General features: G+C 45.6%; 2 protein-coding genes across 3 annotated transcripts; both read right to left on the reverse strand.

The window, feature by feature from the left end:
• Positions 1-4,232: 4,232 nt before the first annotated feature.
• On the reverse strand, positions 4,233-10,860 carry LOC111981448 (chondroadherin-like protein). The gene is given in 10 exon segments (XM_024012718.3): positions 4,233-4,824; positions 6,668-6,834; positions 6,994-7,301; positions 7,304-7,410; positions 7,412-7,674; positions 7,902-8,406; positions 8,525-8,826; positions 9,086-9,280; positions 9,477-9,653; positions 10,131-10,860. Coding segments are annotated over 10 exon segments (2,073 nt in total). The 5' UTR covers positions 10,161-10,860; the 3' UTR covers positions 4,233-4,805.
• Positions 10,861-11,258: 398 nt separating this feature from the next.
• LOC111981245 (ran GTPase-activating protein 1) lies at positions 11,259-16,733 on the reverse strand. 2 transcript variants are annotated; one of them, XM_024012427.2, is made up of 15 exons: positions 16,562-16,733; positions 15,749-15,868; positions 15,198-15,325; positions 14,898-14,957; positions 14,616-14,795; positions 14,205-14,339; positions 13,797-13,955; positions 13,560-13,673; positions 13,342-13,441; positions 13,119-13,203; positions 12,746-12,992; positions 12,503-12,608; positions 12,282-12,370; positions 12,058-12,179; positions 11,259-11,828 (listed from the first exon to the last, which is right to left on the reverse strand). In XM_024012427.2, the coding sequence occupies exons 1-15, from the start codon at positions 16,716-16,718 to the stop codon at positions 11,747-11,749; spliced, it is 1,884 nt and encodes a 627-aa protein (XP_023868195.2). In that variant the 5' UTR covers positions 16,719-16,733; the 3' UTR covers positions 11,259-11,746. The 2 variants fall into 2 exon arrangements, with proteins under 2 accessions (XP_023868195.2, XP_023868196.2); XM_024012428.2 differs by having other exon boundaries at positions 12,020-12,179.
• Between the last annotated feature and the right edge of the window lie 797 nt (positions 16,734-17,530).

Raw genomic sequence — 17,530 nt, forward strand, 5'->3', positions numbered from 1 at the left:
TAATTTTTAATATTTGGGCTTGGTGAGGGTATCAAGTCAGGTCGAGTCATAAGGCTCGAGTCTGACTCGAGTCCAAGTCATGTGACTCGAGTCCACACCTCTGGAAGGTAGGAAACAACTTTTCCACCCCGCTGATCCTCAACACTGGGGCCCCACAAGGGTGTGTTTTCAGCACTCTCCTGTACTCCCTGTTCACCCATGACTGCGTGGCCATGCACGCTTCCAACTCAATCATCAAGTTTGCAGACGACACTACAATGTTAGGCCTGATTACCAACAATGACGAGACGGCTTACAGGGAGGAGTTAAGGGCCCTCGGAGTGTGGTGTCAGGAAAATAACCTCTCACTCAACGTCAAAAAAACAAAGGAGATGATTGTGGACTACAGGAAACAGCAGAGGGAGCACCCCCCATCCACATCGATGGGAGATTAGTGGAGAAGGTGGAAAGTTTTAAGTGCCTCGGCGTACACATTACGGACAAACTGAAATGGTCCACCCACACAGACAGCGTGGTGAAGAAGGCGCAACAGCACCTCTTCAACCTCAGGAGGCTGAAGAAAGTTGGCTTGTCATCTAAAACACTCACCAACTTTTAGAGATGCACAATCGAGAGCATCCTGTCGGGCTGTATCACCGCCTGGTACGGCAATTGCACCGCCCTCAACCGCAAGGCTCTCCAGAGGGTTGTGCGGTCTGCACATCGCATCACCGGGGGCAAACTACCTGCCCTCCAGGACACCTACAGCACCCGATGTCACAGGAAGGCCAAAAAGATCATCAAGGACAACAACCACCCGAGCCACTGCCTGTTCACCCCGCTATCATCCAAGAAGGCGAGGTCAGTACAGGTGCATCAAAGCTGGGACCGAGAGACCGAAAAACAGCTTTTATCTCAAGGCCATCAGACTGTTAACATTACTAACAGAGGCTGCTGCCAACATACAGACTCAAATCTCTGACCACTTAAATAAAAGGTATCACTAGTCCCTTTAAATAACGACACTTTAATAATGTTTACATATCCTACATTACTCATCTCATATGTATATACTATATTCTATACCATCTACTGCATCTTGCCTATGCCGCACGGCCATCGGTACGACCTGGAAATCACTGACGTCATGATTTGACCAAGGTTTTTTCCCAGAGTTTTCAGTTGTCTTAAAATCACCAAGAGTTGAGAAACCTGCCTATTTTCCTCGGAAGTACATAATTTCACGATTCCAAAGCTATATGATATTACAGAGAACAAGTGAATTCTCACATCTCGGAAAATATTTGTAATGTTGTACTTGTTGACGAAATTCATGCTGTTTTTTTAGCTATCGCCCAATAAGGGTCTATTCACTTCTTGAAGGAGAGCTCTCCTTGTCCAAGAATTCACCCAGAATGCACCATGCAACCCAGTGACGACATTTCCACTAGATAGTACAGCCACAATGTTATAATTGACTACAGTATATCGTTAAAAGTCATGAAAACAAAAAATAGTTTTTTGGTCTCAATTCAAGATTAGGCATAATGTTAGCAGTGTGGATGATGGCCAGATTTTGGGTGATGACCAAATTAAGAGTGAAATGCAGAACTGTAATTCTCATTTGAAAGCAAGTCTAAAAAGCTGCAAATCATCAAATAGGACAATGAGTCAGATATTTCACAAGATGTACAAATGTGAAGCAACCGGTTGGCATTTCCACTCACTAGCAAATATGATGATGAGAGGAAGCCTAGTGGCCGGCAGGGGGAGAAGATGGTGCGAGATAGATTTTGGCCGACATTCTTATAATTTTCTCATAGATTAACATTTGACAGTTTTGTTTCCAAAACTAGAATATGTTACAGAGTGGACTAAGTTTTGTAGACTTTTAAGAATTTGTGTTCTTCAGAAGGAGTGCAGGGGCGATTTGAGATATTGCACACACGCACTTCAGAGTAGGCGTTCCCTAACGGAAATATCCACATACATGCTAAGATATGTTAATAGGATCTCACTAGCTCGTTCTTGGCGTTGCCCATCATGTTGCTTGTTCTGCCCTCTATGATTAATTTGCTCCTATTGGAAACGACAAGCTGTTGTCTATCTTGAGTAGATCTGTTCTATTTGTGTTATTTCTATGCTTCCCGTTCTTAAGTTTTGTCTTTGTGTCTTTTACTTTTGTACACCAGCTTCAAACAGCTGAAAATACTATATTTGAATTTTAGGAACCAAGAAATTGRGGGGCGATTTATTTTCTTATTGCACCTTCAAGAAGATACATTTTAGAAATAGGTGGGGTTTAAAATCAAATCAAATGTTATTTGTCACATGCGCTGAATTCAACAGGTGTAGACCTTACAGTGAAATGCTTACTTACAATGTATTCTGATTAACCAACAATGTTTTAAGAAGTTAAGAAAAAAAATGAACAAATAATTAAACAGCAGCAGTAAAATAACAATAGCGAGGCTATATACAGGGGGGACTGGTACAGAGTCAATGTGCAGGGGCACCGGTTTTTGAAGTAATTGAGTAATTGAGGTAATATGTACATGTAGGTAGAGTTAAAGTGACTATGCATAGATAATAAACAGAGTAGCAGCAGCGTAAAAGAGGGGTCTGGGTAGCCCTTTGACTAGCTGTTCAGGAGTATTATGGCTTTGGGGTAGAAGCTGTTAAGTCTTTTGGACCTAGACTTGGGGCTCTGGTAACGCTTGCCATGCGTTAGCAGAGAGAATAGTCCATGACTAGGCTGGCTGGAGTCTTTGACAATTTTTAGGGCTTCCTCTGATACCACCTGGTATAGAGATCCTGGATGGCACGAAGCTTGGCCACGGTGATGTACTGGGCCCGTACGCACTACACTCTGTAGTGCCTTGCAGTCGGAGGCCAAGCAGTTGCCATACCAGACAGTGATGCAACCAGTCAGGATGCTCTCGGTGGTGCYGCTGTAGAACCTTTTGAGATCTGAGGACCCATACCAAATATTTCAGGCTCCTGAGGGGGAATAGGCTTTGTCGTGCCCTCTTCACGACTGTCTTAGTTTGTTGGTGACGTGGACACTAAGGAACTTGTAGCTCTCAACCTGCTACACTGCAGCCTTGTCGATTGAGAACTGGGGCATGCTCGGTCCTCCTTTTCCTGTAGTCCACCATCATCCACTTAGTCTTGATCACTTGAGGGAGAGGTTGTTGTCCTGGCACCACATGGCCAGGTCTCTGACCTCCTCCCTATAGGAGGACTTCGTGGCTGTGGTAACTACGGACGACGCATGGGCAAAGTACACAATGGGCATTAATTGTGGTGCTTTCAAGACAACTAGGAACTCAGAAAAAAACGAGGTAAAATCATGACAGTGATTTTCAGGTAAGAAAGTCAGAGTTATTTTTMATTTATTTTAATTTATTTAACTAGGCAAGTCAGTTAAGAACAAATTCTTATTTACAATGACATCCTACTCCGGCCAAACCCGGACGACGCTGTGCCAATTGTGCGCCGCCCTATGGGATGTGATACAGCCTGGTTCTAGAAAGATACCGTCTTGGAATTCCAAATTGGATGACTGTTCAAAACGATTTTCCCAGTTGGATTTCGTTTTTCTCCRAAGTTCCCAGTTGTCTTAAATGCACTTAAGTCGGAAGTAGGAGATTTCCGAGTTCCCAGTTGTTTTGAACGCAGCATACAATTCCAATGGAGTTTCCCATCTTGTCAAAAGTATCTGTTAACAGTGGCCAAGGTTCTGTCCATGCAGGTCCACTCTCTGAGAAGATAAGTATCAGCAAAAGAGCAGAGAAGGTAAAAAGTCAGGTTCTACCGAGATTTGAATCAGATCGCTGGATTCAGAGGGCTGGAGCCCAGAGTGCTAACCCTTACACCATAGGCCTGTTCTGGCACCTGGTGGCAGTCGATGGGCTCTGCAAATAGAGATAGTGCCAGATTATATTTTAGTCTAAATGTAAAACGCAACAAACTGCAACAGCCATAGACTGTAAAAATGGACAAAGAGGCAACTGCACACAAGATTCCAAGAACTAATGAGATTGCACCTGGGATGTGATGATACCTTTACCACAAGACAGTACCACTGACTGGCACATACATGTATTGCATGGAGCCACATTACATAAAATACTTTGATGGCATACTTACCCAGAATTGTTATGTAGAGGATCAGATAAAGCATGCAATGGACCAATCCTTGCATACCTCTGTCAGGAACATGAAAATCAAACAAAACTGTTAGACACTGATTTAGTGTTGTAGCAGATTTAATGAGCAAGAAGCCAATGTGCATTGATTTACATGCATCTAAGCGGTATGTAACAGCTGAAAATGCAGCAACCTTACACATATATTCAGCCTTGTTCTTCATTTGCACAAAGGATATATATGAAATATATATGAAACATAACATTGTATGTGTAATAGAAAAGTTGGTCGAACTAGAGCAGAAAAATCTAATTGCATCATGTGACACTTGGTGGAAATATATGGTACTGCAAATAGGGCTTTGGGTCTCTTGCATCCCGGCATCCAGGTACTAAAATAGACTGAAAATCAAATCAGAAAATGAACTTCAAGACTCACAAATAAAAAATGTAAAACACATTTCTGCATGCTCAAATTACATTCAGTGAGGTGAGATGAAATAGCACTTGTCCGTTTGGTACATATAGAGTTCTGTCCAAGCAGTAGACTTATAACCATTTACATCACTGATTTCCTACTTTTTATTACAGTCTTCTTGTTTTTTTTGTGATGCTGGTGCCTTAGGGTTCTTCAGAGGCTTGGCTTTGGGCTTGGTTGGCATGGGTTTAGCCTCTTCAGACATTCTCCATCCACCTGAGCAAAGAGCGGGGACGCAAAGTAGTTAGAGCCTGAGGGTTAGCAGAGTTAAATCATTTGTGTGTACCTCTCCCTGACCCAGTCTGTAATACCTACATGTTTCAAGCAGACAACTATAGTCCCTATGCCCAAGAACGCCAAGGTAACCTGTCTAAATTACTATCGCCCCGTAGCACTCTTGCTTTGAAAAGCTGGTCATGGTTCACATCAACACCATCATCCCAGACACACTGGACCAACTCTAATTTGCATACTGCCCCAACAGATGACACAATCTCTATTGCACGCCACACTTCCATCTCCCACCTGGACAAGAGGAACACCTATGTGAAAATGCTGTTGATCGACTACAGCTCAGCGTTCAACACCATAGTGCCCTCCAAGCTCATCACTAAGCTCAGGACCCTGGGACTGAACACCTCCCTCTGCAACTGGATACCTGATGGGTCGACCCCAGGTGGTGAGGATAGGCAACAACACATCTGACACACTGACCCTCAACACAGGGGCTCCTCAGGGTTGAGTGCTTAGTCCCCTCCTGTACTCCCTGTTCACCCACAACTGCGTGGCTGCGCACGACTCCAATACCATCATTAAGTTTGCTGACGACACGACGGTGGTTGGCCTGATCACCGACGACGATGAGACAGCCTATATGGAGGAGGTCAGAGACCTGTCAGTGTGGTGTCAGGACAACAACCTCTCCCTCAATGTGAGCAAGACAAAGGAGTTGGTTGTGGACTACAAGAAAAGGAGGGCCGAGCACACCCCCATCCACATTGACCGGGCTGTAGTGGAGTGGGTTGAGAGCTTCAAGTTCTTCGGTGTCCACGTCACTAAGGAATTAACATGGTCCACTCACACCAACACAGTTGTGACGAAGGGACGACCATGCTTCTTTCCCCTCAGGAGGATGAAAAGATTTGGCATGGGCCCTCAGATCCTCATAAAGTTCTAAAGCTGCACCATTGAGAGCATCTTGACTGGCTGCATCATCGCTTACTAATGCAACTGCTTGGAATCCGACTGCAAGGCACCACATTTTTTTTAAATTTCAGACATTTTAAAATGTAGATGTTCCAAAGGCATGCATGGAGGCCTGGAGATGCTAAACATGTTTATGTTAATTAACGGTAAATTACAGTGAGAGCGACAGTCTTTTGCTTGACAATAACCGGCTGACAACCCAAGCCATAAGACTGCTAAACAAGACTGCTAAATAGCTAATCAAATCGCTACACAGACTACCTGCATTTACCCTTTTTTGCACCAACTCTTGCACTGACTCTATGGACACACATTGTACTCTACCTACACACTCACACATAGTTACTGACATTGCAACACGCACATAACACGCGCACACATGCGTACTGACGCCACACACACTCACTCTCACATTTGGACCCCAGGAAGATTAGCTAGCACTACAGCGTTAGCTATGGGGATCCTAATAAAAATTACAAAATGACCACACGCTGCTGCTGCTACCCCCACCTATATGTACATTGCTACCTCAATTACCTCGTACCACTGCACATCGACTCGGTAGTGGTTCTCCCTGTATATAACCATGTTACTTTTACTCTTCATTGTTATTTGTTAGTCACTGTGTATTTTTCTTTGTGTCACTATTTCTATTTAAAAATATTTTTTTAACTTAACTCTGCAATGTTGGAGAAGGACCCGTAAGTAAGGATTTCACTGTTAATCTACACCTGTTGTTTACGAAGCATGTGACAAATGAAATGTTGATTTAATTTATGTGCATGCATGTGCATGACTCCCTTGCACAGCAGCATACACAAACTGGTCATTCACAAAGCAGTGGACTATTGACCTGCGGAGTGGCAGCAAGGTGCAATCACATAGCAGGGGGTTGTGGGCCAGGTGGATGACCTCCAGCCCAGTGAGTGGGCTCAGGTCAGGCAGCTCCTCCAGCTGGTTCCCCCCCAGAGACAGAGTGGTCAGCCCAGAGCCCAGCCCCGCCAGGGAGTCTTTGGACATCTATGAAGAGAATAGAAGTAACCACTCAGAAAGTGGATTCTTCATAGAAATTAATGGGCAGTTTTTCATTGATAACTTGAGATTCTATTGACCCCAATTCTGCAGATAGAGAATTTATCAACACAAACCTGGCAAAATACATCTCTTTATCTCTCTTACCTTCTCCAGAKCCATGTCATCCATATACAGCTGCCTTAGGCTCTTAGACACAGGAAGGAACGCCTTTGGTCCGACCCAGCAAATGGAATTTCTGGAGAGGTAGAGCTCGATCAAACTGGAGGCCTTGGACAGCCCGTCGGTAGGCACCTCAGCAAGCTGATTTGACCCCAGATGAAGAGTATTTAGGTGGGCGGACTTGAGAGCGCCGGGGGCTATAGTGGTTATGGTGCTATTGGTCAGGTAGAGTCCTCTCAGCTTGGGGACTGAGGAGAGCTGGCCTGCCCGCTCCAGCTTACTGACAGTGTTCCCAGGTGGAGCACAAGCAGGCTAGGCAGGGGGGCCAGGGCAGCTCCAGGGAACATGGCCAGCTGGTTCCCTTCCAGGTGAAGGTAGGTGAGTTCAGGGGCCCCAGTGAAAGTCTGAGCCCAGGGAGGTGAGGTCATTGTCAGACAGGTAGAGGTAGACCAGGCCCTTCATGCCCCGGAAGGCACTGCCTTCGATCTCACGGACCTTGCAGTGCTCCAGATGCAGAGAGACCACCTGGTCTGTGCCGGGGAAACTGTTGCTAGGGACGTAATGGAAGTGGTTGCTGCGCAGGTCCAGGAGCTGGGTATTAGAGGGGAAGCCGTAGGGGACTTTGGTGTGACCACGGTTCTCACATGTGGCGTGCTGAGCCTTCACCTAAGCAGGGGACAGAGAGAGGGAGATGGGTTCAGAGGGACATTTCCAAACAAGAATTGGAGAGCAGTTTTTATATGGATGACTTAATTATCAGTCCAATTTTTCTTTGAGTATGATGGCAAGTGTATTGTCATGGCAGCAAGTTTGAACATTATTTGTGGCACAACATTGCACCATCGCTCAGCACCCCATACACCATCTCAGTATTAACAACAAGAGCAACTCACATCGCAGTCACAGTTATCTGGACACTTGCTCTTCTTCTTAGGCTTGGCTGTGGGCAGTGCACGCTCCCTGCTCTCTTCCTGCTCTTCAAACTCCTCCTTTATCATGTCCTCCCTGCTCCGGCAGCGCAGCTCCATAGGCCCCACTGCCTCCAGAGGCTCGTCAGAGAGGTGAGGGGGACCCGCGCAGACCCCCATCAACTTCACCTTCCCTTTCTTGGCCCACTCCTTCAGGGGCCTCAGATAGCAGTTGCAGTGGATGGGGTTTCCTGTTAGGTTGAGGCGTGCTAGCTCCATGGGGCCAGAGAGGGGCTCCAGGTAGCGCAGCTGGTTGTGGCTGAGGTCCAGGTGGGAGAGAAGGGGGGCCTGGGACATGGCTGTGTCTGAGAGGTCCTGGAGAGACATGTGGTCCAGGTAGAGGTGGGTGAGCTTCGGCATGGAGACAGTATCCTCACCCAGGTAGGTCATGAGGTTGTAGCTCAGGTCCAGGCGGGTGACTTGAGCCAGTCTTAAAGAAAGGAGAGAAAATGGACAGAGCATAAAACGGTCAAGTGTCATCAAGCTTAAATACTATTGCACCAGGGCACCATTGCGCAATAGTGTCAAACATCTGCACAGTTTCACACCGGGTCATAGTCTGTGTGGGGAAGAAATGCAGCTCATTGTGGTCGAGGCTGAGGCGTGTGACGGTGAAGAGGCCAGCGAAGGCCTCCATGGCCAGGTTGTTGAGGGAGTTGCGACTGAGACGCAGCCACTTGATGTTGTGCAGGCCCCGGAAGGCCATGTTGGGGATGTACACCAGCTGGTTATGTGTGAGGGACAGCATGTTGAGGAAGCCCAGCTGAGTGAAGGCCCCTGGCTGGATCTCCTCAACACGGTTATGGTCCAACGTCAGCTGCTTTAGGGATGACAGGCCGTCAAAAGACTCCTGTTGGATGGGTAGAGAGGGAGAGTTAGGGAACAGGTATGATGCATGTGACATCAAACGGCTCAGAAAAGTTGGTGGATGGGAGTATGGCCTTTTTGCAAGAAGTGACAGCTATGTGTACAACATAACTTGCACCTGAAAGGTACCATGTAGGTATCAATGTTACTAGAAGATTCTACATCAATCTGATCTGGTGCTTCCCTCACCAAAACTGACATTTATTGTTTTACCCATGTCCCCGGTGACTGTGCCACCTCACCTGGTAAAGGATCTCGATGTTGTTGTTGGCCAGGTTGAGGGAGACCAGGCGCCCCAGGGTGCGGAAGGCCCCCTCACGCACCGCCCTGATGTTACACCGCTGCAGGGTGAGGTGCGTGAGGTGCGGGATGTGCAGGAACGCATGGGTCGGCAGCACCTGGATATCGTTTTTACTCAGGTCCAGTTTCACTGTAATCTGAGGGAAAGGAAATAGGAATGAAAAATAGAAAAAGTAGGGGAGGTTTAAATATGGAAAAGGAAAAATGTAAATGCGTGGGTGGATGAAGAGCAAAATTACAGCACTGCATGCATGCCACAAATTAAGGTTTAAACCATATCAAATAACTTGTAAAACATCCATCATTGATCATTTTGATTCATTGGCATCTCACCTCATCTATCGTGGGGGGAACCTGAGTCAGATTCTTGCCGATACAGGCCATGGTGAGTTGGGAGTTGTCGCAGATGCAGAACTTTGGGCACTTTCCCGCTTGAGCTGGTAAAAGTATGACCAAGAGCATCAAAACCGCAACTAGCCACCTAGAGAGGCAATCCGCAAAGGAACACATCTGTGGGGGGTTTGGGAAAAAGACATCAAACACAAACGGGATTTGACTGTAGGCCTAACGTAATGATAGTTATGCATATTACGCACGAACGGCTCTCAAAATACTAATTCTCACCCAATTTTTTACAGTGTCACAACTTTGAATACATATTGTAAATACAGTGAAAATAGTAGAATAGACTACTTCTTATAGCGACAATGGAACAAAAATATTCAAAGACATGGAGAATCCCGTCTCCAACTTGGAAACCTTTACGCACCGATAGGCTTTCCCTCTGGACTCAAAAAATCTATTTTCCAATGCCAGGAGGATTGTACGTATTTATTTAACGCATATTTAAAGACTTCAAAGTTTAGTTATTGAATCTAAAAATACGAATCTGGTTGTTATTCAGCAGCATTCCATAACATTTGCTATTTGATAAATATTGTAACTTTTTAGAATGTTCCTATTGTACATTTAAGATTATAAACATACCTTTATGGTTAAATTTGTCAAATTTGACATCCAATGCTTTTAGTATGTAGCCTTCCCAGATAGCTTTATAAAGTTTCCTACTTTAAAAAAGTGTAGGTCTGTATATCAGTTTTCCACTGTGAAGGAGCTGCGCGCAGCGGAGAATATGAGCGCCAAGGGGTTCACGTACATACTAGACTTCTGCATTGCTAGAATGACTGAGCACTTGCAACAGTGAGGGGTCTCACAAACACTGCTTTGATAAATTATTTCGTCGTGTCTCTCGGCCCCTGCGAAACCTAACCTCAAATGAACAGTTTTGGCAATACATTTGACAGATTAGAGGTCGAAGGTAGCCAACTGTCCCACTGACATAGACGTCAATTCAAAGTATATTCCAAGTCAATCAATCAAGTTTATTTTATATAGCCCTTCGTACATCAGCTAATATCTCGAAGTGCTGTACAGAAACCCAGCCTAAAACCCTAAACAGCAAGCAATGCAGGTGTAGAAGCACCACAAGTTGGTTAAACAACATTGATTCAACCAGTGCGCGTGTCCTACATAAAATAAAATTAGAACATGATTTTAACGCCAAACCTGCCAGGGTTATTCCTAAGTACGTAAATTACTCTATAAATTGACAGCGTTTTTTTGTGTAGCTTTTAAAACCAGCGTTCAACAACAACGCCAGCCCAGGACGTCCACATCCGGCTTCTTCACCTGCGGGATCGTCAGAAAGGGCGGGGGGTGCAGAGGAGTATTTCTGTCTGTAATAAAGCCCTATTGTGCAGAAAAACTCATTCTGATTGGCAGTGCCTGGCTCCCAAGTGGGTCTGCCTATGCCCTCCCAGGCCCACCCATGCCTGCACCCCTGCCCAGTCATGTGAAATCCATAGATTAAGGCCTAATGAATTTATTTCAATTGTCTGATTTCCTTATAACAACTGTAACTAAGAAAAATCTTTTGAAATTGTTGCATGTTGCATTTATATTTTTTATTCAGTGTAGGTTTCAGAATTTGGGAGGAGAAAGAACCTACACCTGGATCAATAGTTTCTTCCCACTGTAAAAAGTAAACATGGTTGGACTAGATCCTTATTCAGGGTAGTGCTTGCTAAATTGTGGAATTGAAATGTTCCCAGGCCATTCAGTATACGGAGACACCCAAATAGTGTCTGTTTAATAGCTGCAACAAAGAAATCAACACATTTATTCAGTTCTTCCCTTTTGATTCAAATCAAAATCACATTTCCACAGCAGCCCATATCACACATTTATATTTTATATCCATTTAACTCTTTTTTATTTTAATATAAAACCATTACTTATTGGGTAAATATGGAGAGAACCTGTGTTTAAGATCTCATTTCAGTCCTTTCACTGCGGGTGAGGAAGGATACACCATTCATCTCCCAACTGTTTGTCTGCAATATTTCAAATCGGTCCATCCATAAAATAATGTACGTCCATAAGATGATGGGCAAGGCTCCAGCTGTGAGTCTTCTGAGTTGGCGAAATAGAGTGCAGTGCAACAGTTAAGTCCTTGTTGTGTGCACTAAGGGCCCCCTTATGTCTGGGGGTGGGAATTGTTCTGTTCATAAGTCCGTGAGAGTGTCTGTGTGGTCCGGTGTGACTCAGTTCTCAGGCCTGACATGCTCCAGCGTGGACTTGAGGATGTTCCTGGCGCTGCTGCACGACTCCAAGGCCTGGACGTGTCTGAAAGTCACAAATATACAGTCACACCGTTGCAATGATGGACAGTTTCACCTTTCATCTTTACTGTTTTTAGACACAGCATCCTGACAACATAGGAACATGGGTACATTGTGCAATTTGGAGCATGTTGGCATTATCCTTGGGGAACTTTGTGCCAATGTGGTGTGTTAATCTGCAGTCGGAGAGGGTACCTGAGAGCTACYCTGCCGCCCATCACTCATGCCCTTACCGGGACATGAAGGCCTCCAGCACAGCGATGTGGTCCTGGGGGAAGTAGTCCTGACGCACGACGTACTCCAGTGCCTGCAAATGACCAGGCACCACATGTACCGGCTTCACCTTGTCCTCACTCTGAATGAGACAGGGGGAGACATGAGGGGGAGACATGAGGGCTACAATAATACAAGGCAGAAGAAAACCAGGAGTTTTTCTAGAAATTCATAGAACGTGTACCTTGAGGAGTCCCAGCATTACTAACAGCGATGATACAAAGTTGTAACCTTGGAAGGAGGGGCTTGCGAAGGCTTTCCTGAGAATTGCATCTGCATAACAAAGAGGACATATACTTAACATGCGGTCATACAGATGAACGGAAACAGTCACATATCCATGGACTTGGTCACCTGGCACCATGTCTTCAGTAAGTACTCAGAAATAAGATAAGTGCCCCTTACCAATACTGTCTAGGACAGCACTCTTAACCTCTTCATCGTCCTCATTGTACACAGAGGAGATTTTCAGGAAAGCCTCCGCTGTCTTACCAGCATCAGCCACATCTACCTGGAAAGAGAAGAACAAGGACAAAAGGTTAAACACGTCACCATCAACCTGTTTCAGCCTACTGACACACTGTATGTCACCTCAGGTTTCCACTAAGTAGTTTGCTGTGTAAGGTATTCATGACAGGGTGTCTTAACCTGCTGTTCAAAGAGCAGGGCCCTCTTGGTGCCCAGTTTGAGCAGCTTGTCGGGGGAGGGGAAGCAGAGGAAGGAGGCGGCATCTGGGGGTCGGGGCACTGACGGAGGGGAGGAAACCTGATTCACACTGCTGTCCTCTTCTTCCTCCACATCATCATCCTCCTCCTCATAGTCATCCTCCTCTTCTTCATCATCATCCTCTTCTTCATCATCCTCATCCTCTTCCTCCGGCTCCCCTTCATCGTCGCTGCAGGTAGACAAAGATTACAAAATAAGATTATCTCATGGCAGCTTGTGATAAAAGACAGGATGGTTGAGGTCCAGTGTGGGTAAGTCTAAAAGAATAAACTCATTTAATATTTCAATCCAGTACCTGAGTGATCCCAGCAGGTCTCCCATGTTCAGGCCATCCATTACCTCTCTGAGAGCATCACAGCCCTCCTCCCCCAGGCAGTTACCTGACAGTACCAACACACACACACACAACACAAAGTCACACATGAACTCTACAGATCCTACAAAAACACTACCAGCCGATGCAACATTTTCAATCCAGTCTTCATGTGTTGTAAGTCAAGTGCGTATCCAACATGTACCATTTAGGTCCAGTTTCTCCAGCGTGGCTTTGCCCTCGACTGATTGTGCCACCAGCAGTGCAGCTACTCCTGTGATCTCCCCGAATGACAGATTCAGCTCCTGACAAAGAGGTAAAAAAATATATGGGTATGAGTCAGGTGTATGAACACACATTAATTAACAATCAAGTGCAGTAGATGTTCCTGCAGCCAAGGGTGGGACCAGTGCTACCCTGTACCTTGAGGATGGGAAGCCCCTCGGTGACTGCCTCTGCGATGGCTATAGCCCCCTCGGAACGCACCAGGCAGTCTCCAAAGTTTATCACCTGGACACTGCGCAAATGTTTCAGAGCCTGAAGGCGGCACAAAACACGCAGTGTCAGTCATAGTATGGCAAGTGCATTTGAGCATACATCAACTTCATGAGGGTTTCATTGTCATACGGCCTTTGTACACAAGGCAAACCCCTACTCTACCTGTGCCATGGCGATAGCTCCTTTCTTGGTGAAGGTGTTGTCGTTGAGGTTGAGGACCCGGAGCCGGGGGTTGTGTTGCATGGCAGTGGCCAGAGCAGTCACTCCAGGGTGGTTGATCCCATTCTGGGGCACATGCACCTCCTCCAGACTACCCATCAGCTGAGGTCATACAGTAGCATCAGACAGAGATAGCTATATAGACAGTATATAGCTTGTCACTGTCAGGACAGTTTAATCATTGACTCAGTGGCATTACGTTGGAGTGTTCGAGGAGCTTTATCCATGCTGCTGCCAGTACTAATGCTAAAGAGCTCCATGTGAATCCCTGCGGTGTCAAACTGCATATACTCTACAAGTCCAGACTGTCAGAAATTCTGATATGTTCAGCTCAGGAGCCAGTGTCTGTACCTGGAAGGCCTGGGCAAGGGCAGTGGCCCCATCGTTCTCCAGACGGTTTCTGCCTGCGATGAACACCTTCAGCCCGAGAGGGGTGCCCTGTGCACTGGACTGCTTATAGCACTCCGTCAACGCTGCAGCTAAGATCTGAGGAGACCACACATTCAGAGCACAGTGAAAAAACTACTTCGGAAAAAGTTAGGATTGTCATGATAGATATTAAATCATGACATCACTTCTCAAATGATAGCACTATTCAACCTTAACACAAGCTATATATTTCATATGAGAAGTTAAATTAGCTTTAAATCTTCTCTGAAATTATACTGACTACATTACAACTAGGAGGGGGGCAACTTTATGTTGTGGAGTCTGCTCAATAACACAATGCAGCTCCTATCAAACTGGAGACATTCTGCCCACCTTGCCTCCACCAATGCCCATGCCGCAGTTGTTGAGCCTCAGTTCCTGCAGTGTGTGACAGGCAGTGCTCTTGAGCAACTTCTCAATGCCCTTCACCCCGTCTGGTCCAAAGGCGTTGTCACTGAGGTCCAGCACGGTCAGTCTGGCGCCTGCTGTCATCAGGGCCGCACCCAGGGAGTTCTGAATAGGGGAGATGAAGGCTGAGTTTACAATCCCAGACCATCTTTCATCTATCAAAGGGAGCAAGTCTTTTTTTTAAACTTTTTTTTTTTATTGTCTCACCAGGGCTGGAGGGATCTCAGAACGCAGTCGCCCAGTAAACATGTCACTCCAGTAACAGTACTGAGGGAGAGAGAGGGTTATATAAAGGGTTAGCTAAAGTATTGTCTAGCTTGCCATATATATATATATATATATGACAGATATGAAAGCAAGATAGAACAGAACCAACAACGGGTATCTCATCAAAATATGATATCATCCATCTTTCCCCGTGTGGCAGTCAGTGGAATACCTGTCCTCTGTACCARYAACAATGCAATCKAAACACACRTCATCTCATAATCACTCRGTGACTGGTACCTTAAATTCACTCTTTGTCTCCAGGGCTTTAGCGATGGCCTGTGCTGCCTCCACCCCATAAGTGTTCCCCTCCAGCCTGAGCGCTTGCAACCCCTTGAACTCCTGGATCTCTTTCACCATCTCTTCCACTGGAAAGAAAGACAGAGGGAAAGTTTTAAGACACATACCGTGATTGTTTGAAGAACAATACATTGGGCTCCCGAGTGGCACAGCGGTCTAAGGCACTGCATCCCAGTGCAAGGAGTCACTACAGTCCCTGGTTAGAATCCAGGCTGTATCACATCCGAACGTGATTGGGAGTCCCATAGGGCCGCGCAWAATCGGCCCAGCATCGTCCGGGTTTAGCCGGGGTAGGCCGTCATTGTAAACAAGATTTTTTCCTAAACTGACTTGCCTAGTTAAATAAAGGTTACATTATTTTATTTATTTTTTAAATACAAAAATACAACAAAAAAAACATTTGGCATTGGACACCACCTTGTACTTGAACAACCTATTGGATGACAATTGGAGGAGCATAAGCATAATGAGTCAATGGTCGGAATTCTTACCAGATTGTGCATTGTCGAATTTACGTCCTTGGCCTTTATAACTCAACTCTCCCTCAGTCACCTGAGTTTTTGCCAGAGAGTCGGCCAACTGTGCAACAGCATCCGTCGCCATCAGGACACCTGGGGAACATACTAACTTATGAACAAGAATATGCACTACTTAAGCAACACATACTATATTATCAATTACCACCTAGTAGAGTACCTGCCAAAGACCTAGCGTTACCAAACACACATGCAGTTTGAAGTGACGTTATAAACATTCAGTTAGCTAACGTTAGTTAACTTGAGCTAATATACACAGGGGGTGGAAAGTTGCTCTGTCTGTAAATGTTGCTAGCTTGCTATTATTGTGCTACCCTCTGGAAGAAGTGGAAACCCTTGCTAACTAATGTTAGCCAAGTAGCAAGATAGTTACGACACTATAAACATATCTGCCAACGAGTTATAAACAGTTGGCACACACCATCTCATGCCAGCATAGTTGAGGCTAACTAGCTAGGTGGAAAAAGCTGAATATGGTTGATCATTTCCAATGGTGTGATAAAGCTGGAAATGGTCCACAAGAATACAGCCATCAAAGCAAGTTACTTAACGTTGTTCTGACTTGACAAAGTKATGACATACTAGATATAGTTAGTTAGCTAGCTTAGCAAGCTAGCAAGAGCAGGGCATGCCCTGGTACGGCCATCGACCAATTTGATCTGATAAATATGGCACCTCCCCTCACGTGTGACCTTACAAACGTTTCCCTGAATACATTTGCAAGCGAAAATGTCTCTGAAGTAGTATGAAACGTGTATCAYTGCTTACAAAATCGAAARTTCTGCGTATAACTAGTTGTTTCCAGAACAGCGCTGTCTGTCCCACAAGCTGTCTCCCGCTCGGTTCTGACGTTTAAACACTTCGAGGACCATGGCTGACGCGAGACACACGGGACTTGTAGTTCCAGGCAGTTTCGTTGGCTCATCTTCTTCTATTACATCATGGCGGTCCGTAAACAAACGTTTAAGTGTATGCCGCCACCTACTGTGCTGGAATGTACGATTAATCATGATCTGCTCAATTCTGTACTACCATGAAATAATAATACAAAAACAATAACAAATAAATCCCTACTAACTTCTAACAACCCCCCCCCCCCAAAAAAAACTCCCCAACCCCCTACCCCGTTAAACTTCTACCACCCCCCCCCAAAAAACTCCCCAACCCCCTACCCCATTAAACTATATCATGCTGAAACACTCCACCCTTAGGATTGTTCAGCATGCCTTCTTTTTGTGAGCCATCCAATCTTTTCTGTGGACTTTCAGACATTTTTGTGTGTTTTTGTGTGTTCTCACTGATCGTGACATTGCTAGCTAGCTTGTTAGCTAGCTAGATTCAGTTGCTGGATTCAGGTCTGCCCTCCCTCTCCGTGTGCTGCAAGCCAAATATTTTTATAATCGTTATATCTGTGTGCAAGCCCTGAACCTGTTGCTATGGCAACCCAAAGGCAGCTAGAACTGTGAAAACAAGACCCTGCGCTGCAGAGGCACAGCCAGGCCTATTTTTGTTCAGATTCCTCTTCTGGATTTTTAGTTTTTCATTTTATTTTCAATAAAAGTTTGGACCAGTAAGAGAGGAGAGAGATGCAGCAGATACCCAGTCCTAACAGCAACGCCGGACGAGAGGGGGAGAAGAGAAGTGCCAGTGGTGCCCCCGGCAATGTTGTACCCAGGGATGGTGAGCCCTCCAGTGACGGTGACCAGCCCAGCGACAGTGACACCAGCGATGGGGATC

This window comes from Salvelinus sp. IW2-2015, linkage group LG20 (assembly GCF_002910315.2).
Source record: "Salvelinus sp. IW2-2015 linkage group LG20, ASM291031v2, whole genome shotgun sequence".
In the NCBI taxonomy this organism is placed as follows: domain Eukaryota; kingdom Metazoa; phylum Chordata; class Actinopteri; order Salmoniformes; family Salmonidae; genus Salvelinus; species Salvelinus sp. IW2-2015.